General features: G+C 40.1%; 3 protein-coding genes across 10 annotated transcripts in view; 2 read left to right on the top strand and 1 right to left on the bottom strand.

Moving 5' to 3' along the window:
• Positions 1-8,448, top strand: part of ush (Zinc finger protein ush) — a 165,297-nt gene extending 156,849 nt beyond the window's left edge. For 6 of the 7 annotated variants that reach the window (XM_012374995.2, XM_067360685.1, XM_067360684.1 and 3 more), the window contains 8 exons: positions 973-1,220; positions 1,487-1,865; positions 2,177-2,705; positions 2,997-3,256; positions 3,347-3,755; positions 3,871-4,129; positions 4,412-4,645; positions 5,125-8,448. In XM_012374995.2, the coding sequence (XP_012230418.1) occupies positions 973-1,220; positions 1,487-1,865; positions 2,177-2,705; positions 2,997-3,256; positions 3,347-3,755; positions 3,871-4,129; positions 4,412-4,645; positions 5,125-5,583 (2,777 nt within the window). In that variant the 3' untranslated portion in view covers positions 5,584-8,448. Of the gene's footprint in view, positions 1-293; positions 604-972; positions 1,221-1,486; positions 1,866-2,176; positions 2,706-2,996; positions 3,257-3,346; positions 3,756-3,870; positions 4,130-4,411; positions 4,646-5,124 lie in introns of those variants that run through there. The other variant, XM_012374994.2, reaches the window with a different exon arrangement.
• A 58-nt stretch (positions 8,449-8,506) lies between these two features.
• fs(2)ltoPP43 (female sterile (2) ltoPP43) lies at positions 8,507-11,362 on the bottom strand. The gene is made up of 4 exons (XM_012375026.2): positions 11,203-11,362; positions 10,954-11,133; positions 9,769-10,107; positions 8,507-9,418 (listed from the first exon to the last, which is right to left on the bottom strand). The coding sequence occupies exons 2-4, from the start codon at positions 11,110-11,112 to the stop codon at positions 9,029-9,031; spliced, it is 888 nt and encodes a 295-aa protein (XP_012230449.2). The 5' UTR covers positions 11,113-11,133; positions 11,203-11,362; the 3' UTR covers positions 8,507-9,028.
• Positions 11,363-12,651: 1,289 nt separating this feature from the next.
• On the top strand, positions 12,652-21,572 carry l(2)k09022 (HEAT repeat containing 1 homolog l(2)k09022). Of its 2 annotated transcripts, none has more exons than XM_067360663.1 (10): positions 12,652-12,759; positions 12,945-13,093; positions 13,458-13,752; positions 13,883-14,249; positions 14,502-17,825; positions 18,067-18,747; positions 19,013-19,330; positions 19,517-19,953; positions 20,503-20,953; positions 21,264-21,572. In XM_067360663.1, exons 2-10 carry the CDS (start codon positions 12,952-12,954, stop codon positions 21,432-21,434), a joined length of 6,186 nt encoding a protein of 2,061 aa, XP_067216764.1. In that variant the 5' UTR covers positions 12,652-12,759; positions 12,945-12,951; the 3' UTR covers positions 21,435-21,572. The 2 variants fall into 2 exon arrangements, with proteins under 2 accessions (XP_067216764.1, XP_067216763.1); XM_067360662.1 differs by having other exon boundaries at positions 12,699-12,860.
• The last annotated feature ends 198 nt before the right edge of the window (positions 21,573-21,770 follow it).

The raw sequence follows: 21,770 nt of genomic DNA, 5'->3' as shown, positions 1-21,770 counted from the left end.
ACTAAAATACAACAATTTTCATAAGAATATAATTTTTAATTAATCTCGCTTAAATCTTTTCAACATTGATATTAATTTTTCCAAACATTGTTTTGAACAATTTAATTCCTAATTAATCTACATTTAACTTTCTCAAGTTGGATCGATTCCTGCAATTGTCGGTGACACTCGTGACTTCCTCGATAACGCAACCCCCGGTATCTCAGGGTTAAATCCCCATATCAATGATCTATCAGCCCTACGCGCACACACTCCGCCGGGACCAGCCCTTAAACACTGAACTTATTCGACAGGCTGCGCGCGAGCAAAGCCGAGCACGAGAAACCTGAAGTGGGGGATGAACGGTAGTGTGCGAAGGGTGCAATTGGTGGTCGCACCGGACGGGGATAGACCGGGCCGGAGGGGGAAGGGAAACGTAGAGTAAAGGCAACGTAGGACTGTGAGGTTCATTAGGCACCCGGACAGCCGGAGAGCGACATCGCGTTCGCGCGTCGTCCTTTTTCCACCCTTCTTTCTGTCACCGCGATCCGTCCAGCTTGCCTTCCGGTCCAGCGGCGATTATGGTCATCTCGCGGCACTGGCGATTCTGCGGACCGAAGAAATGTACGTTCGCGTCGACGGAGAGTTCATGGTCTTCGATATTTTAAAGTCTACTTTACGATTTCACACTAAATTTGACTACAAGGATAATTTAAAATGTTATAATAGATTTAATTTTTTATTTTATACAATTCGAGATATATTATTTAAATATTTAATGCTAGATTTTAGTATTTATGTTAAATAATATATCTAAAATTGTACAAAAAGTTATATCTAATTATTGTAAAACAATTCTTGTGCGCGGATTTAGAATTCTGATTTATTATTGCTACGCGGCGAAAAAATTTTGACTTTTTTTAATCATTTTCACGAATATCTTCCATTATCTTATTGCTGGATTTTGATGAGTATCTTTGCTTTGGTTTCTAGGGGAGGATGAAGAATGGAGCGACTCGGAAAAGACCCCGTCGGTGAGCAGCGGTGTGGACGGTGGCGGATCGGCGGTATCGAGTCCAGTTGCGCCGACGGTCGAGGAAGAGTCGAGCGTACCACCTCCTCCAAGACTTAATCCCGCGTCGTCCTCGGTCAGTTCTTCTGTTAGTGAAGACCTTAGGCTGCGTCTCAGCGTATTCACGGAAGACCGAAAACGTCTGACCAATCTTGTCGAAGACATCGAGGTACACATCCACCTCGTTCAACTTCAATTTAATCCATCATTTTTTTATTAATTTATATTATATCAAAGATTCAATTTCTTGATTTTAGAAACCTTGTTTCAACTTATTGAACGAGAAACTTTTTTTTCAATTATCAAAATTTCTATATTTCTTTCTTCAAGAATTCAGAGAATCCAAGGAAATTTATTTTCTTCAAAAATTTTAGCTCAATAAGTTGGTGAAAAATTTGTTATTGAAATTAATAAAAAGATAAATATCTTGGGCAGGTCGTGAAGAACAAAAGAGACCGCCATGCGTCGTCTAGTAGCGTGCGGACGCGAGAGTCGAGTCCTAAGGATCTTGATGAGGATCAACCGCAGGTGGTTAAGGAGGAGGAGTGGCAGCCGAGGTCGTCGTCCACCGCTATTCGGAGACGGGATTCCGACTGTCGAAGGGACACGGACGATTCCGCTGCTACCGCGACAGCCGTTACCGAGACGAAGAGGATGAGACTCGACGACGAGACAGCACCAAGACTGAGACTCAATGCTAGTCTGGCGACGGATCCCGCGCTGCGACCCGCCGCCGTCGCCGCCCTTACTGTGAAGCCCGACAACACCTCACCACTGACTCCGACGCCGCCGCTGCCAGCCGGACTACAAAATGGTAAGCAGGCAGGATGTATAATGAAACTATTTTACACTGATATGTATATTATGGTTTCAAAAATTTTAATTTTTGAATCTGAAACCTTAAATTCCAAATTTTTTATGCTTAAAATTGTTGGATTTTTAGTATTAGAATTTTTGAAATTATTAAGTTAGACGAGAAGAAAAGTTGTTTTTTACCAGAATTCGAAATAGTCTCCAAAATTCTCTTCAAAAGAATAAAAATATTGAAACGATATGTAACAATTAAGGATAAATTAATCACCGAGCAATTTTAATTGTTCTAACTGAACTGATTAATTTCACCAGCAATCGCTTCGGGCCGCCTGTTTGTCTTGCCAACCGACGGCAAGGAGACGATTACAGTGGAGCCTGCAAGGCCGCCTCCTCCGACCGCCCTGATTTGTCTGCCATGCGGCATCAAGTTTAGTTCGGCTAGCACCCTGGATGCTCATCGCACCTTTTATTGCGCGCATCGACCCCGCGTGGACGAAGATACGGCAAACGATGACGACGAAGATGGCAGCGGCAAGTCCAACGCTGCTGGCAGCAAGTTCGAAGTGCGAAAGGCATACGCCTGTCCGCACTGCTCTTATAGCGCCGACAAGAAGGTTTCCTTGAATCGCCATATGCGGATGCACGCAGCCTCGCCGGCGCCGCCAACGATACCGCCGCCAGCGGCGACGGCGACGGTGACGGTGTCGCCAAATCCGAACTCCTCGTCGAGCAATCCCGCTACGCCCGGTCAGACGACTGCTGCCAACGGATCGCTGAACGTGGAGACTGAGAAGTATTGCAGAAACTGCGATATCAAGTTCAACTCATTGAAGACGTACAGGTGAATGCGCATTAAAGTGACTTGATTTCTGCACTTGAAAGAATCTAGAAGAAATTTGTCAAGATTTATAAGTAGAACGAGTTGTGTGTGGAATTAAAAGAAAGATCGCGTCAAATATGGTTGTTATATGTAAAATTTATTTGCGATCACACATGCAAACATAATGTAATTTGCAAATTTACTTGAATTAAATGTAAATAAAATTTGCTTAATTGCAATTGAGAAGTATAGCAATTTGTATCTATAAATAAAAAATCCGCTTAAACTAATTGAAATTTGATTTGTTCGCAGGGCGCATAAATCGCATTACTGCAACACTCGGCACGTTGTGAAGGACGCATTGCCGACGCCGACGGCGGCACCGGCGTCTTCGGTGAAGACGTCGCCGCCGACCAGCTCGAGCCCCGGCGAATCGCCTCCCCCGCAACCGTGCCTGGCGCTACCCACCAATCCAATCCTGATCTTGCCGTACTCCCTGTTGCGCGGTGCGAGCGTTCTTGCCGCGCCCGCGTTGCCAACTCCCGACACAGCGTGCTTCCTTTTGCCAAACGGTTCGTACTGATCTTTCTCTTAGTTTTTCTTTAATTTAAAAATTATAAATTAACACATTAAATAACCTTGATGTAACGTTATCTCTTCAGGTTCCCTGCAGCCAATGACGAGAGGTCTTACCCCCGCGACTCAGAACACGGTGGTGGAACCACTTGTTCTCAGGGCGGCGAATAAACCGACAACGCCGGCGTCGATGGTCGTAGCGGCGTCCACCTCGCCTTCCGCCTCGACTCCCCTCGATCTCAGCGTACGCAGATCGCCGGAGCATCAGGACGAAAAGGAGGACAGGATGTCGCCGACGCCATCGTCCCTACCACCGCCGCAGGGTAGTCCTAGATCCCGCGGCAGTGGTAGTCCCAGGACACGATCCGTCGGACCGAGTCAGAGCGTTGCGGGCGGCGCCGTCGTCCCGCCCGCACCCGCTGAGCTCGCCCTGAGACTCGCCGAATTGCCGCCACCACCCGTTCCCGGAGTGCTTGTCAAACAAGGCGTGTCTAGGTATAAACTCTTTAAAATTCTTTAACCTGAAAATTACAGAATTTTAAAGATCTTCGATGTTTGTAGCTTTCCGACGATCGAGTTTCTGGAATTACGGAAATGTTTATTTTCGCAGATGCAAAGAGTGCAATATTGTCTTTTGCCGACACGACAACTTTGTCGCGCACAAGAAACATTACTGCCAAGCTAGAGAGACGACGGTGAGCAACAGTCCGCCACCCCCGGGTACGCCAAGTCCGCCATTGGTGCAGCTAATCTGTGCGGCGTGTGGCATCAAGTTCGCCTCCATGGACAATCTGGTCGCTCATCAAGCGTTTTACTGTCCCAAGAGGCCCGAGCCTCAGGAGCACCACACGCGGTGTTCCAAGTGCAAGGTAAAAGACCTGTGAATAACGTAAAAAGAAGCCAAGTATCAAGAAATCTACGAGATGCATTTGTGAAGAATATCTAAAAATATCTTTAAAAGGCGCCATAAAAGGAATCTTCAGAATTTAGGACGCTTTTAAACGCATATGCAGCGTTTCGACCATTTGAGATGCTTTTTGGACTGTTTTTAAACACGCCTCGGTTCTTCATTAAGATTGACTACTCTTATCGATTCTTTGGGATGTCGAGACGAAGGATTTAATGAGACGAAATGGTTTGTGTGTCGGCAGGCGATAATAGAACCCGGCGGAAATCATACCTGCGCGAGTGGCGGCACGGGCGGCTGGCGGTGTCCGGTCTGCGGCGCCGTCAGTCCCACAGCCGGCGCGGCCCAGCGTCACATGGACTCCCATCAGGGTGTTAAAGCCTTCCGCTGCAAGATATGCACTTACAAGGGCAACACTCTGCGCGGTATGAGAACCCACATCCGGATGCATTTCGAGAAACGTGTCAGCGATCTACAGGTTAAACTTATTCTCTAATTCCTAAAACTTGAATGAATGGTTTCAAGCAACAAGAAAATAATTTCGCGATGTTCAAGTTGAATGCTGTCAAAAAACAGCTTTAGAAAAATTTAATTGAATACTTATTGGGAATATTGTGAAAAAATGCTAGAAGAATCTTTTATGCGTTTAAAAATTAAATTGGAGTTTTTTACTTTCAAAATTTATTGTTCTCAATTTTGTAATATTGAATCCCCGATTTCATCTGGCAAATTTTTAAAAACATCTTATTGATTTATCACGGAAATTCAAAAAAATTAAAAATTATTTTAGTCTTTATTAAATTGTTTCTATAAATATCTTCTAATAAATTCCTTTTTACTCGACTCGTTAAATCTTCTCGCATATTAAATATATTTTCGCAAAATAAATTTTTTTTCTGCAAAATAAAAATGCGTTTTTGATGAAAGTTCTAATCAAGTATCATTATTCTATTTCAGGAGGAGAACTACATAAATTGCGTGTTGGATGACGAGACAACGTTGCCAACGGCGGAGCCGGCGGCCGCCACAACGCCGGAGGAGATCCCTACAGAGGTTCAAGTGAACGGCAAGATGGAAATCAGGAAGAGTCCGCAGCCGCGAGCGGCGCTGCCGCCGCCACCACCGACGCAGGTGATCGCCGATAAGGCAGTGAAGCAGGAACGCGAGGACACGCCGCCGCCACCACCCGAGGAGAGTCTGGACCCCACCAAGAGCGGGCCGCGCTACTGCCGCTCCTGCGACATCAGCTTCACCTACCTGAGCACCTTCATCGCTCACAAAAAGTTCTACTGCTCGAGCCACGCTGGTGAGGCCAGCAACAATAACAACAACAACAACAGTAATAATAACAACAACAACGCGAGCGGCCACTCGACGACGCCGCCGAGCAGTAGAGCTGAAGCGTCGGTGCTTTAAAACCGGAGCCTCGCCAGGATGACTTCTCCACACCGTTCGTTTAACTTCCCGCAGGACCTCTTCGAGATTTTCGGAGACACTTGAAAATCTACGAATCTATGCAAAACAATATTTTAGGAATAGTATTTCCTAAAGTGTGATCGTTAAAAATTGACTTTTTTAAATAATTAATGCGAAATTGTTTTGTCGAGAAAATTTTGTTAACTGTATAGAATACAGTTTTTTCATTTGATTAAATTTCTCCTCAACATATTTTATTGTATCGTTAATTTCGAAATGAGAAGTTTCGAGTATTTATTAGATTTTATTAGATTACACAAAATTTTTAACGATTTCAACTAAGAAAAGCATCAGATTTTCTTCGAAGAGGTTCCGGAAAGAGAGAGAAACGAAACGTGAGAGGCGCGATGACAAGCTAAAGAGGGGACTGTTAATTGTTGCCAGTTTATACATAATATAATGAACGACTTATCGGACTTCTTAGTTGACTACTACGTTGTGTGATTTTTGTTGATCCAGGGAATCGTTCGTACTTATAAGCCGAAGGTATCTACGTGTACATATATACATATATGTGCGTGCGTGAGGGCGAGTTCGCAAAAAAAGGCTGCAGACAAAGCCGCGATTATTTCATATAAATTAATCTAGAAACGTAACAGATAAATTATATGAAAGGCAATGGAGAACGAATAAATGAAGTTTAATAGCGTTAAAGGGTGCTAATTTTGATTTCGTGATAAAATAATATCTTTTAACGCACTTTCTAAAATATCAGGTATATGTTAATATTTTTTTAAATTTAACATTGTTAAATTAATTTAATTGAATAGCCTTTATTTAATGGAGAACGATGGATTATTTTACAAATTCAAAAAAGTTTGCGAGTGTAACTTATATTTAAAAATGAATAGCCAGTTGCGGCTCTGTTTGCAAACGATCATCTCGGCGATCGTAGCAATTCGGCATTCTCGATTTGAAGATGCCGAAGATCAGCGACGAGACGCTACATCGTCCTGTATATATAAAAAAATTTGACGAATTCGGTAAATCGCGGAGGAAGGAAAAAAAAGAAAAAGCGTGACTGGAGCTCCGTGAATCGGTTCCGGGCGAGAGGAGTGCAATCTCATGACTCTGGAATAATCTCATAGCATAGTTAATGAATCGACAATTACCTTAAGAACCGAATACGATGAGTGTAAAATGTTGTACAGTAGGCGAGTAGAGAGTATTACGGTGCAGTAGTAAAGCGATCCTGATGAATGATACCAATCTCAGCTTGTGAATCTGCTAAGTTACATTGCGCATTGTATGACATTTAATATATATATATATATAATATATAATATATATATAATTATATAATATATAATATAATATATATAATTATATATATAATATAATATATATAATTATATAATATAATATATATAATTATATATATATATATATATATATAATTATGTTATATATAATTATAAATAAACGGTTACATACTCGCGGAATATCGCACCTACGTTGGCGATTAATCATGCGTGTGCGTCGACGAATATCCATTGCGTGAAAATATGAAGCGCGCATTCGGCGTGCTGCGTCGCGAAAAATAAAAATCCGTCATGCAATCCTATTTTCGGCGAATCTGAACTTAACATTTTCTGAAAACTTTTAAAAAATATATTTATTATACTTTTTGAAAGTTTAATATTAAATATTTCGATGAGGAATTTTATAAATTAAATTGTGAATTTACTTAAAATTCTATTTATGTTTCTTTGGGGGATATTTTTATTTAATATTTTTGTATAATATTTTTATTATTTATAACTGATATAATTTCGCGCGTAAATCTATGTATGTGTATGTCAAAGATTGTGACTCTGAATTCATAATACGCTTCCAAAATCCGTAGAAATATTTGGGGAAATCTCATTACGAAACACCCCGTGTGTGCTTGCGAATCGAAAGAATGACGATCTGAGAACGTCTTGTCGTCTGGATTTCTGTCGACGCATTCGGGCTCCCGATCGTACGTGCTCGACGAGCAGCCCTTGTTGCGGGCCGCGCGTAAATGTAAAAATAAATTAGAATTAAGGCCAGTGTTACGTGTATACGCAATGTACTACTCATATCATACGACGGATACGTCGAATAAAGACGCCGGCCGTCGTCCGCGCGAGCGGCGAACTTCATCACGGCGAGAAACCGAGAGACGCGAAGTCGCGAAGAACGCGAAAGCAAGTAATCTCGTCGCATCGTCCGGTTTTACCCCCTCGCTCCCCAATCGTTAGACAACCTCCGAATAATTTCTTCCTCGAGCCGTGAAATATCCTTCGTTTGGTTCGATGTTAATCGCGGAATCTGTACTTTTCGATCGATCTCGCGCGATCGCGCGAGATCGAACGTGCGTTACGGAGAAGTCTGTAAATCCATACATCTGATACTTCCGATGACAACACCATATGAATCCGGTGTATCGTTATACATGCCATGTCCACGACGACAAGTTACTTCAACACACGCACATTCCGCAACATCCTTCCGGGGATCGATCAGAATTTAAATCTTCCCAAGTGAACGAAGAATTTATTTCGATCGAAGTCGCGCTCGTTTCTTTCTCCGCAATATTTAATCTTTGGTGATGTTGTTTCGAAGCGATGAGATTTGAAAGATTGGATTAAGTTCGCCAAACGATTCGAAGCGACAAAAAGGTGATTTTGCAATGATTGATCGATCCTCCACGTTTCTAGGCTTACTTCTTTTGCCGTTTTTATTTTGATAGACGGATTTTACACACGCGAGATATATATCTATAAAGAAAAGTCTGTAATAAATATAATAAGCGTACAAATAAAAACTTTACGCCATTTACAGCTCGCTTCTTCCATTCTTCTGCTGGGAGAAAAAAATTCAAATTCACACTAAAATGTACACTAAAAAAGGAATGTTTATTGTGAAATGTTCAATAAGATAAAAGATACAAGAATAATCGAAAAATATGCCAAACTTATCCAATGTTCTATTATACTAATTTTTTTTTAAAATATATAAATCAATCCTTAAGTTTTCTAAATTCTACATCATAATAAATTGTAAGTTGAAGCTGCTGTGTCCTTACAGCAGCCATATCAGAAAATTATGTATTTTCTTACAGTATACATTCCGAAAGCCGATTATTTGCATGAAACAAAGCTAATTTATTTCGACGAACAATAGAAGTGATAAAAACTCTATTAGCAATAAAAGTCATTACGATTTCCCGCTTTTGACGTCATAATCAACGACAGCGAGGAATTAACAGTCACAAATTATAATTCTAAAACTCTGTAGTGTTCAATCTGGTAACTTCTTACTGACTTAAACATTTTATATCTTACAAAATGTGGTAAATCTCTGCATTTCTATAGCTGTTATAAATTCACTAACATGTTTTTAATTCAAGGATGGTACTTTAACAGTCATTGTTCTCCTTTTCATCGGAAGAGCTGAAAAAGTCGCTGGAACTGGAACTGGAAGTGTCTGATGTCATAAGTATATCAGCCTTCATGTTGGACAGATCATACACACTGTTGTCATCAGAGGAGGAGCTACTCTTGTCAGAGAGATATCTTTTCATGGAATCATTTGAATCGTCGGATCCAGAAGTCTCGGTGTCAGGATAATCGTTTCTCCAATTAGATTCTGAATTCGAGTCTGAAGAATCTTTCCAATCCTCGTAATCCGAGCATTCATCATATATGTTCAATTTCGGATGCTGTACCAATATCCTAGCGCTGTCGAACCATACATCCTCATCCATTTCCACATAATACAGATCGTAAACGTAAGTATTATCTTTCCCCTGAAATATATACACATCCATTATAACTATACATATTTTATTTTATATATATATATATATATATATTTATTTCGCATCTACAAATTTTACCTCTTTGTATTTTATTTAAAACTGTAAAATGTGATTGTTATTGTCTTCTTTATTGTTAATTTTATTTCTTTTAATTTTATTACAATTAGTTTGCATCTGTACTATAAATTTCATTTCTCTATATTTTACTTCTACATTTGTGAAACATTGTCTTTTCTTAACTTTTTATTTATTTCTACCGTATGCAAAATTAACTTCTTATTTTTATTACAAATTGCATGTGTCAGTATGCAAATTTATATCATTATCATACAACTTACTCTTTGCCGTTGTTCTCTTTTGTTTAAAAAATCATTGCTCCAGGTATCTTCCAAATCTACGAACGTCACCATTTTCTCCTCAGAGGGTCCTTCCTCAAGGGGGTCCGGAGCATTACTCTTAAGAATATCGCAGAGATTCTCAGGTTTCCCTTTCCCTCTTGATGGGTTTTCATATTTGCTAATTTTGATCTTTTCTACCGTAGACTCCATGTCTATCCATCTAGGCTTTTTCGCCAGATATGGTTTTATTTCATCATCGGACATTCGCTTATAAGACTTAGACGCCCCCAAACTCTCGAAATGTATAACTTTTGGCACAACCTTATGGAAATCCTCGGACTAAAACCAAATCACCAAATATTTACTGTGTTAATTTTCCATAATTTATTCAACTTTTTAAACACATTGTTAACATTAACAGTGTTAAATAATCAGCATTAATCATTAACGGCAAGAAGTTATTAAATTTTAAATAATAACCATTTTGTTAACACATGGAGAAATTGGTACATGTCTGGCTAGTAAGACATTTGCCTTAAAAATTCTTTTTAACAATTTACTTATTTTTATCTGTAAAGTATCTGTGTGTGTACAGACACACAACTTTGATCTTTTCCAAATTCTAAATAAATTTTAAAATGTTCTAGAATATTTCTAGAATGTTTAAGGGTGACTAAATAATTTCTAATCTACTTATTCTAACTTGTCCTAATCTAAAAGAAAAAATATCAGACATGCTCAAACTATATTACAGTTGTGAGTCACACAGCATGTATATCCAAGGGACGTTCGGAAGACATTCCAAAGCTATCTTCAGCATGTCTTCTGGACGTCTTTTGGATATGTGTGCTGTGTGAGATATGCATATAAAAGAATTTAATGTTAAATCCTTATTAAATCCTTATTAATATGAATTGAAGCCATTTAATATTCTTCCAATATATGAGTGTGCACATATAACAAACAAAACAGACACGTTGTTTAAATTTTGAAATATGCCAATGTCACGAGGACGATTTCGACTGTTTCCAAAAAGTTACACACACAAAAGACAAGTTCAAATATATATATTAATATATATATACATATTTAAACTTAATTATATATATATATAATTATATATATATATATATATATATAATTAATTAAATTAGTAAATCATGATGTATTTCGTTAAATTCTTACGACATCCAAGAGCGTGCCGGCGAAGTGGGCGACTGTTTTCAGGTCGGGATCGGCTGAATCCGAAGAAAGAAAATGCGTTCTCGGACGTTTGCACCCAACTACCAACGAACTTAACGGCACATCTTTGGATTTTCGTTTTACACGCAAGACTGTATTCATTTTCAAGATGTTCTAGATAAACTACCAAGATATTACATTAGTACATAATAAATCGTAGCAAGAATAACCACGCAATCATCATTTACTTACCAGCGCAAATCAGAACAATCCAGAAGAACACTCTAGTGGACTGATGAACTCCAAATAACCTCAAATAACCACACACGAACGCTCACGGAAAGTAGCTGCCGTGATATATATATATATATGTACCAGTGATGCAAACTCGAGCCGGCCAATACCAGGGCTCCGTGGCATGCTTCCCCTACCACGGAGCCCTGGTGCTGGCCGGCTCGAGTTTACATCACTGCTACTACGCAAGTCAATGACGTGACGTTTATCTAAAGGCCGGAGCACAGACTTTTACATAAAGCATAACGCATAAGCATAAGGAAATTGATTGGTCTATATATAAGCATAAGCAAATGCATAAGGAAATGGACCAATCAATTTCCTTATGCTTATGCGTTATGCTTTATGCAAAAGTCTGTGCTCCGGCCATAAGACACTAGATATGTAGGTATTCTCATCCGCCATTTTGGTTCCTATTAGATGGAGAATTATGGCCGGAGCACAGACTTTTGCATAAAGCATAACGCATAAGCATAAGGAAATTGATTGGTCCATTTCCTTATGCATTTGCTTATGCTTATATATAGACCAATCAATTTCCTTATGCTTATGCGTTATGCTTTATGTAAAAGCTTGTGCTCTCGGCTTTATAGCGTATACAGGGTGACACTTATAGCGTTTTCGATTATACAGGATTTGAACGACCCAGGGTTGGTTAATGACGTCATTGCAACCTCTCCACCAATGAAAGACTTGCATTTATAGTAAAATAGTGATTGATCAACCCTGGGTCGTTCAAATCCTGTATAATCGAAAACGCTATTAAAGACTGCCCACCATTGAACTATATACCATACTGGAACGAGCACATGCTACCCCCTCCATTCGACAAAACGGTCAGACAAGGCAGTGACTCGGTACCGGATTTCTCTTTCTATCTCGTCTACTCTCGACTAATAGTAGTTGTGAACACGTGACCAAAACTGTTGGTTAGATAGAGAGATCCGGGTCCGAACAGCTATCTCCATCTGACCGGTCGAGAACAAAGGCGTGCTCGTTCCAGTATGGTATATATTTCAATGCTGCCCACTAAGTACATAGCGTTATTCCTTGCCAAAAAATGAGTCGAAAAAAGTCCTGAATCATTTTTAATAATTGACGTGTTACACATGTACGCTATACTATACTATGGGCGGTATTCATAGTCCGTTCTTATATTCAAGATCGTCTTAAGCACGAACTTATATTCGCTCTCTTCGTCAGACACAATCTATGTGTGACGAAGAGAGCGAATATAAGTCCGTGCTTAAGACGATTTTAAATATAAGAACGGACTATGAATACCGCCCTATATACGCTATAATTCTCCATCTAGTAGGAACCAAAATGGCGGATGAGAATACCTACATATCTAGTGCCTTACTGAAACTAAATCTACAGTTTACGTAACGTATATTGTAGATTTTTAGTACTGGCAGTGAATTTCGGAACGCAGCCTGGGTTCAGCCAAGAACTAATAGAAGAAGACTCAGAAGACTGACCATGCGGCTCGGACGCATGTATATGTGTTAATCAGTAAGGATTAAAAATTTGATAAAATTAAAGTTTTATTTTTATAATACACCAAATATTTGTAATAATTTTTAATGGTTTGATTGTAGCAAAAGAAAAATTTTGTAAGTGTTGAAGTGTCTAATAAATAACATTTTTTTCCAGCTTTAATTTGAGGTTATCCACGTTTTTTGCAATTTTGTTTATAGATTAACAATGGCGACGTCTTTAGCAGCGCAACTTAAAAAATTGAGAACCCCGCAGACGAGTTTACTGCTGCAGGACAAAAAGCGTGCCAGTTTATTGTTTGATCCAAAAGAAGCTGCGAATTTGGACAGGGACACTGTACTGAGTATAGGTTAGTTTTCTATTACTATATAAATTGTCAAAATTATAAATATTGTTTATTGCAAATTATATAATTCTTTATTTTATTAGATTCTTAATATTTTAACAAGCGTAATTTATCTTTTAATATTGTTTAAAGAATTTTTTGGAGCAAAGTTTGGAAACACACAAGTTTAGAAACTATCTAAAGATTGTTTAAAAAATAGGATATTTTTAGATACTTTTGCAATATTTTTGTTATCTGTCTTGTAATTTATCTACTATAATTACATAAAACATAAATATTTTGTGCAAAAAATATATGCTTTTAAATCACAAGTAAAAGAGAAATGCTGTATATTTATCATTTTCTCATATTTTTTTAATATGTTTAGGTCAGAGCGGTCTGCAGGAATTGGTAAAACTGTCCTTATTATTTGTTGACTTCAAAGGAACACTATTTGCACAGAGTTCTGTAAGCTTTGAGCGTGCTGTTCAAGATGCTACACTAAATAAAAAACTAGATGCAGAAATCTCCAAGTTTTTGTTGCTACTGGCTCCCTACTTTTTACTGAGTGCCACTCACAAAACTCTAGAGTGGCTGATACATAGATATCATATTCATCAATATAATCGTGATCAGTTTATACTTCTGATTTTGCCATATCATGAAACTCGTATGTTTGTTAGGTATGTATTATTCAGAAAGAATATTAATGCAGGATATCTTAGGATTTAAAAATTAATGTTGCAAGTGTCATTCATCGTGTTGTCATCACAGTTCAACGTTCTTCAAATTTATCATTATTATTTTTTTCAGAGCTTTACAGCTGATTGATTTGTCAGACGAGAATGACAAATGGTTTTGGTTGGCACCTCTGCAGAAACGTGGTGTTCCATTGGCCTCAGAAACTTTCGTTAATCGCTTGAGCGTAGATAACGGGCTTCTGAAAATGTTGTGCACCCATGTGAAATCCGCCACGGAGGTTTACTCGGAGCATGCCTCCTGCTTAACCACTTTGTACGCCTTTTACACTACCGCTGTATTGGGTTTGATAGAAAGAATGTCCACTGTCACTGAAATTCAAGTAAACTATCTGCTGCCGACTCTTCTTTACAGTCTGAAAAGTTCCATTTCTGATCTCGTTACCAGCAGCTACATGATTATTGCTAAGCTGATGACAAAGGTGATTTAATTTTTTTATATCATTTTTGCAAGAATTCCGAAGTATTTTTGTCTTAAAAACTTTAATAAGTAATGCCGATTTTACAATATAAAGTTATGTTATAAATAATAATAATGATAAAGTTTCTGAAATCTATAAAGAGAAAAATTATGTTTGCCTTTAAAAATGAAAAAATATTGAAAGTATTAAAGCAGAAATGCATATAAATATAAAAAAAATGTTGTGTTTATTAATATTATGGGAAATATACAGGTGAAATTCAACGCCAGTACCATGGAGAAGCTGCTCCTGAAAACCTTCAAGAAAACGCACTTGAAGCAGGAGGCTACAATTTTACTGCTCCATCTTTATCAGGCTCCGATTAATCGACTGACCGTCGTGCCGCAAAGTCTTGTTCTCCAGCTGTCCGATCTACCTTGGTTTGTCGAGGCAGTCGCCACGGTCCACTCGTCAAGTATCAACGCGTCGCGATTCGTCGTGTCGTTCCTTCAAACGGCTTGCCAAATCGTTGCCGAAGAGTCTCATCATATCGCTAGTGTTCAGAATACGATCGGCGATCTACTGGTACGTGTCAAACTCGATGACAATGCAGTGGATGACATCTTGTCCAGTGTATTAACGTACGAGTTCTTCAAGAGTGATACTTCGAAGGTTGCGAAGGAGTTTCTAGCGCGATTTTATCAGAATTTCGAACGCAGCTACCCGGAGAGGTTCGATCGATATCTGAAGGAGTTGATGAAGCGGAGCGAAAACGATCGAGACGCCAAGCAGGCATTGCATTTCCTTACTTCTTGGCCGTTTGGCACCAAAGACACGCAGGAATCCATCGAGATTCTGGACAAGTTGACGCATGTGAACTCCGCGCAGCGAACGGTCGCCCTCGAAATCCTCGCTAAAGACAGCGTGAGCGTGCCCGAAAATTTCCGCGGCATGATGACAAGCACGCTTCAGGCCAGATTCTCCGACAGCGACGTGAATGTTGTGAGGATTCTGCTGTCTTTCTCGACGCGGCGATTAACTAGTTTAATGCCTACTGATACCTTGGTGGACGAACTTCTCGTTCTGCTGTCGACGTGTCACACGACATCGCGGAAGACGCTAGCCAAGCCGGCGCTGAAGATTCTTCTAGAGCTCTGCGAAGAGAGCGATGACACCAGCGTCTTCCTCACGGCCTTGCCATATCTATTTCCAAACACAGACGAGGATACGGCGATCGCACTGGAAGTGCTTCGCTCGAACTTTGCCAAGAACAACGTCTACATGCAACACGTGATGGTGGACGTCGAGAAGTCCGGGCTGGTGAACGCTGAAACAATCACCTCCGCTGCATTCCACAACATACTGAATCACGAGCTGCTGCCGCCGACAGAGAACATACTAAATTCTATGCGACAACAAATCTCGCATGGCGATGCGGCGTCGTTGTTCTTTAATATGATTCTGTTGGGCTCGGTCTGCCGAGTGCCTGTAGGTTCGATGCCCGCGCAGACCGCGCGCGACGTCATCGAGATGGCTACGGACATGATCAAACGGTACTCACACGTCAAGCTGCTGCCTGATTGCAACAACATCACCGGCGACAACGTGCAAATGGCGCTGAAGCTAACGACAAAGGGTGTGCTCCCGCTGCAAGCGGGCACCTATGTCCTGGAAATGGTGCATCGTCGACTCAACATCAAATCCGAGCCGCGGCTCGACTTCGACGACAACGCCGAGCGTAGCAATTTGATTCTGCGACTGTTGGAAATGTTCATCGAAGGCATGGACAATCATCATTGGCGCCAGCATTACTCCAGATGCCTGCAAATCTTTTTCCAGTTGCACTTTCCTACTACGAAAGACCTTGTGCGCTTCCTGGCGCAGCTTTATGTGAAATCAGTGAAGGTGCAGACGTCCTATTACTGCTTGCAGATCTCGTTGCTGCTGCTCGATCAGTGTAAGTCTTTCCAGTGGGCCGTTCAGGATCAGGACTTTGTGACAAACTTGCTACTCTCGTTGGCGAGACGCAACAATAATTGCAGAATGGTGGCGACAGAGATCCTGAAGAAACTGACGCAAACTTTCAATCTCACCGCGGAACCGTTCTTTGTACTACTCCAAGAACTGGCGGCGAGGAGCGCCGAGATTGCCCAGGACCCAGACCAGCTCTCACTGATTCTCTACGTCCTTCTTTCACCAGATCCGGACGTGTCGCATCAGGTTAAGCAACGCAAGAAACTGCAACAAGCGCAGAAGTTGTTGTTCGACGTAGTGACGCAGCAGAACGAGGCGTCGAAGGTACCGTTGAATCGACGTTCGCAGTTGCTCGATGTTTTAACGCACGTCAACAGCAGCGGGATTCTTCAACGGCTGGCACCGTTGGGGCTTCAGCTTCTGCAAAAACTGGCGGACGACTTTAGGAACCAATCGGCCGGCAGCGCGCTGCGGAACATACTGCAGCGTTTCAACGGCAACACTGTCGACGCGTTGAACGACAAACAAGTATGGTCGCTCTTCGAGACGAGTATCGTGGAATATGAGCCACGGGCGGTGACGGAGAGCGGCGAACAAATATCGCCCAGCGTCGTGCTACTGCGACAGATCGACGAGATGTTCTTCGAAAAAGCGGGCCGAGTGTCGCGCGACCTCCAGGCACGGATTCTATCGAAGCTGCTGGACGTAGTAACCGACTGCGAAATCAGCAGCGTGATCAGCGTCGCCGGTCGGGCGTTCCGACGCATTCGCATCGATGCGACGATCGTCGCGTCGGAACTGAAGACAATGATGATAAGCAGCGAAGCGCAGGAGAAGGAATCGGCGACGACGAACAGCGCGAAGAAGCGGAAGCGGCGACACAGCCAGACCCAGTCGACGGTGAACCCGGCGATGATGCACAGTCGCGCGTGGAAGCGTGGCGTCGCGCTGCTGGAGTTCGCACAGCGCGCCGACAACATCGAGCACGAGGACGTGCTGTACAGCGTGCTGTTTGATCTGCTGAACGTGTGCCTTAGCTTAGAGGAGCAGAGCCCGATCGAGTACACGAATCAGCTGATTCTGTCGACGATCCATCGGTTGATGACGCGTGGTTTGCCGGTGCGCGACGCCAATCTACAAATCGCTCTTATCACCAAGTGCATCCGCACGTCACGCAACCCGCAGACACACCATCATGCGCTGCTGGTTCTGGTCGAACTATTGCGCTGCTCGGACGTGCGTCAAGCTCTCTTCAACATCATGCCGATCTTCACGTTCATGGGCAGCACAGTGGTACGCCAGGACGACGCTTATTCCATCCAAATCATCACCAAGACTCTGGAAACAGTGGTGCCAATTGTAAACGCTGCTGATGACGAGACGCACGCCTGTGAATTGTTGAGGACCTTCGTCGTTTCGTTGCCGCATATACCTGAGCACCGGCGGACGCCACTCTTTATCAAGCTACTTCAACTACTCGACAATCATCTGCATCTTTACTACTTGCTGACCTTTGAGAGGTACGTGATGAAGATCACGAGCCAGAAAAGCGAGCAGCCTACGCAGCGCTTGGATTTCGCTCTTCAAGTGTCGCAGGAGTTCACGCCGCAGCGGCTGCTTCAAGTTAGTCCTCTGAAGTCGATTATTCAACAAAACAGCTCTTTGATAAAAGAAATTTTAATAAAAAAAATAAGAATAAAAGAGAACAATAGTATATTTTTATAAGCATTAATGAAAATAGTAGTTTCACACAAAAGTAATTATTTTCAGATTAAATAAATAATTATCGATAATATTATTAAAGAATATTGGAAAACATAGAAAGAAAATTATGCTAGAAACTAAAACTGTTTTCATATTTCAGATTTGCGTGAAAGTGATCGAGTTTATCAAGGCACTGCCGATCGACATCGAGGACGAGATGGGCAGGAAAGTGGCGATGAAGTTCCCGTACAAGCATGTCTACGATGTGATGAAATCCTCGCCTAAGAGTCTGCGGCTCTACAAGTTAACGGCAGTGCAATTTCTCAGCGGCCTTCTGTCATCCCAGGATTTCATTAATCGCGTGGCCGTGCTGAATTCGGACGAGGCGCGCGAGATGATCAAGTGTTGCGATCGCCTAGTCATCGAGCTGATCCTGCTGATTCAAACTACGTCGAAAACAGCCGATCGGCATCAAAGCAAACCGGGCGGCGCCAAGTATTGGAAGGTGCTGCTGCATCATCTGTACGATGTATTGGATCTGGTGAACAACCTGCTGCCGAACAATCTGTTCCTGAAGAGCGTTAAGAACTTGCTGCAGAACGAGTTCCTTTCCGTGAAGAAAAACGCGCTGGAGCTGCTGAATGCGAGATTAATGCAAAGGAAATTCGGCGAGGAGAATTACGTCGATCTTCTGAATCTGATTGAGTTGTTGATGTACTTCCTCGATTCTAGGATGAAGACCGAAACCCAGGAACAGGAGATTGTCCAACAGACGGTATTGATATCCTTGAAACTGTTGGCAAAATTGTTGGCTACTGATCATCCCGCTGTTTTTAAACCGGTATGTATATTAATTCATTTCATTTTTTTTATAAATTGTTGAATGTCACGTTTTAAGTGTTGCAGCAGTATATAAAATTATTTGAATAATTTAATTATTTCAAAATTATCGGAGTAATAATACAAATATTCAAAATATTCAAAAATAATAAATGTTTATTAAATATTAATATTTTTTAAGATTTATAAATTTTTTAATGTAAGGGTTTCACTTATTTAATAATTGTATTCTTTTCTTACACTACATATCTAATAATTACTTCTAGATCTTGGATTTGACGACAGAACTGTTACGATCAAAAGACGGTCCAGTGTTAGCCAGTGCAGCCTTATGCGTTGCAGAATTATGCAGCTCTATGAAAACATACGCTCTACACTCGCTAAACAAATTTGTGCCGGCGATTTTGAAGTTATTGGAGACTCATTGTCATCAGAACGTGCCGGATGTGATAGTCATTAGTATTGTGAGCGCTTTGCAGAAAATAGTGGAATCTCTTGGAAATTTCCTATCGCTCTATCTAGATCAACTTCTATTGCAATTGACGAGGTTGAATTCTTTATATACCGACACCGAACATCCTAAGGTATCTAATTGTTCTTTTTCACAAAGAATCAAAATATAGAATCCTTGGGAGCTTTATTCAGTGAAATAATTTAAATATATTTTTTAATTTTAAAAAAAGTTTTAGTAGAAAATTCTAATTTTATGTCGCAATTGATTAATATTTTTTGTGAATTACGAGAAATTAAATATAAAAATGTTTGTGCAGATTGGTATCGTAGTTTCACGATTGAAGACGACGACGCAGAAGCTCTCCAGCTGCGTACCGCTGCGAGTGTTGCTGCCGGCTGTTGACAGGACTTATAAGATCCTATTGAAAAAAAAGTCTTATCAATGCATACCGTCGCTGATGAGCGTGCTGGCAGTATCCTTCGACAGTGTGCAACCGGTTGACTTGAAAGTCGAGATTAACAATCTCGCCAACTTCTTCCTCCAGGTTCTGCAATTCCGCGAGGACATCGAGGACACGGAGGATGCGACAGCTATCTCGAAGGATATCATTGCTGTTGAGGAGGGCGCTAGCAAAGCGCTGGTAGCATTGGTATTGAAGTTAAGCGAGGCCACTTTCAAACCGTTGTACAACAAACTCTACGGATGGGCAGCGAACGATACGCAGCACAAGCAGCGGAATATAACATTCTACACGTATGAACAATCAAATCTATTAGTATTCATACTTACAAATACGTATCTAATATCTATTAATATTAATACTTGCAAATGCATATAAAATATTAATATTAATACATATTATTGCCGGTTTATTTTTATATAGTTAGAATTTCAGCTGATCTATTAGCATTATATAATCAAATTGAGCATTAAATCCATCAATAATAGGTACATTTTAACATTGTGTATTATATTAACATAAGTAATAATTATAATCATAATTAAGCAGGCATTGCTTTCAATAATTAAATTTTAGCTATAAAGGTATTGCTTACATTTTGATTTTAGAAATATAAACTCAAAAAATATGAAATTATCAAGATTTTAATTAAAAATAATTTTACACGGATTTGTATGTTTATTTTTTAATACAACTATGTATAATTTGATACAATTATTATTAATACAGCAAAATACCATTACTGATTAATTAGAATGATCATACTTGTCTGCAAAAATATGTTTGAAAATCTTGAAATATCTGTAAAAATTCTTATATTAAATAAGGCTTTATTTTTTTAGACTATCAGCAAATATTGCGGAGTGCTTGAAGTCATTATTCGTCCTGTTCGCCGGACTCTTTTTGAGGCACGCAGCGTCGTTGCTGAGCAGCAACAACACATTCGTCACGGATGTTCCTCAGGAATTGACGCTTCCGGATGAATCGCGCCGAATCGAGCTGGTAGAGGCGATTCTGCTGACGCTTCATCGAGTGTTTAGCTACGATGCGCATAACTTCGTCAGTCAGGAGCGATTTGAGATTCTCATGCAGCCGATAGTAGACCAGGTGGAGAACACGATGGGCACGCGAGAGGAATACGAAAGCCGGGCTAGTCGCTTGATCGTACCCTGCATTGCTTCCTTTACCAGCGCTATTCCCGACGACTCGCTGCATAAACAGCTAGTCTATCAAACGTTGCTAAAGACCAGACATGCAAAGCCTTACGTCAGGAGCACCGCTCTCATTGCACTGGTAAAATGAGACAATAGTTAATCTTTTATTACTTAGTAGTTTAATTTAAATAATGCAATCTCATTGAGATTTTTACTTTATAATATCTTTATTTTTTTCAATATATTAAATAGCTGACAGAACGTTATGTAAAATTAATTAATTTATGATGAAATAAGAATTACTTTAAGATAATTTGCTCTTGGAATTTCAGTTTGTTTTAATTTTTTAATGTAGGAATTATTTTTACTATTCTCATGTCTTTATTTTAATTTTTTCTTATTAATTTCTTCATCTATTTTATGTATAATTTTTTGCCATCGTGATTTAGGTGGAAATTGCAAGAAAGCTCGGCGAAGATTTTATGCCATTATTACCGGAAACCGTGCCATTCTTGGCGGAAATGCTAGAAGATGAAGACGAAGATACGGAGAAGTGTGCGCAAAATGCTGTTCGTACCTTAGAGGATATTTTAGGAGAGCCTTTGCAGAAGTATTTTTAAATCTCTGTGAGCGCTGATTCAGATATCCATATTTTAAATATAAATATAGTAGTTAGTGTTGCAATTAAATAATAGTTAAATAATTTAAATTTAAATGTAATAAGTTTTATAATAAATAATTAGTTTTTACAGTAAAAACTTTTCCGTTCATTAAATCATAATGTTTTAATATTTTTATTATTTTGCAGGATTTGAGGATAGTTAGATGCATAGAAAATAATTTAAAAATTTATACAAGTGTAGCAAAACAAATTCAGGAAATAGCGACTTAAGCATCGAGTTTCTTCAAAGTTAAAAATCAGTTTTTGGAGTGAAGATGGTAAATAATGCAAATGC

The sequence above is a fragment of the Linepithema humile genome, chromosome 8 (assembly GCF_040581485.1).
Source record: "Linepithema humile isolate Giens D197 chromosome 8, Lhum_UNIL_v1.0, whole genome shotgun sequence".
NCBI lineage: Eukaryota > Metazoa > Arthropoda > Insecta > Hymenoptera > Formicidae > Linepithema > Linepithema humile.
This window is presented reverse-complemented; position numbering and strand designations above follow the sequence as displayed.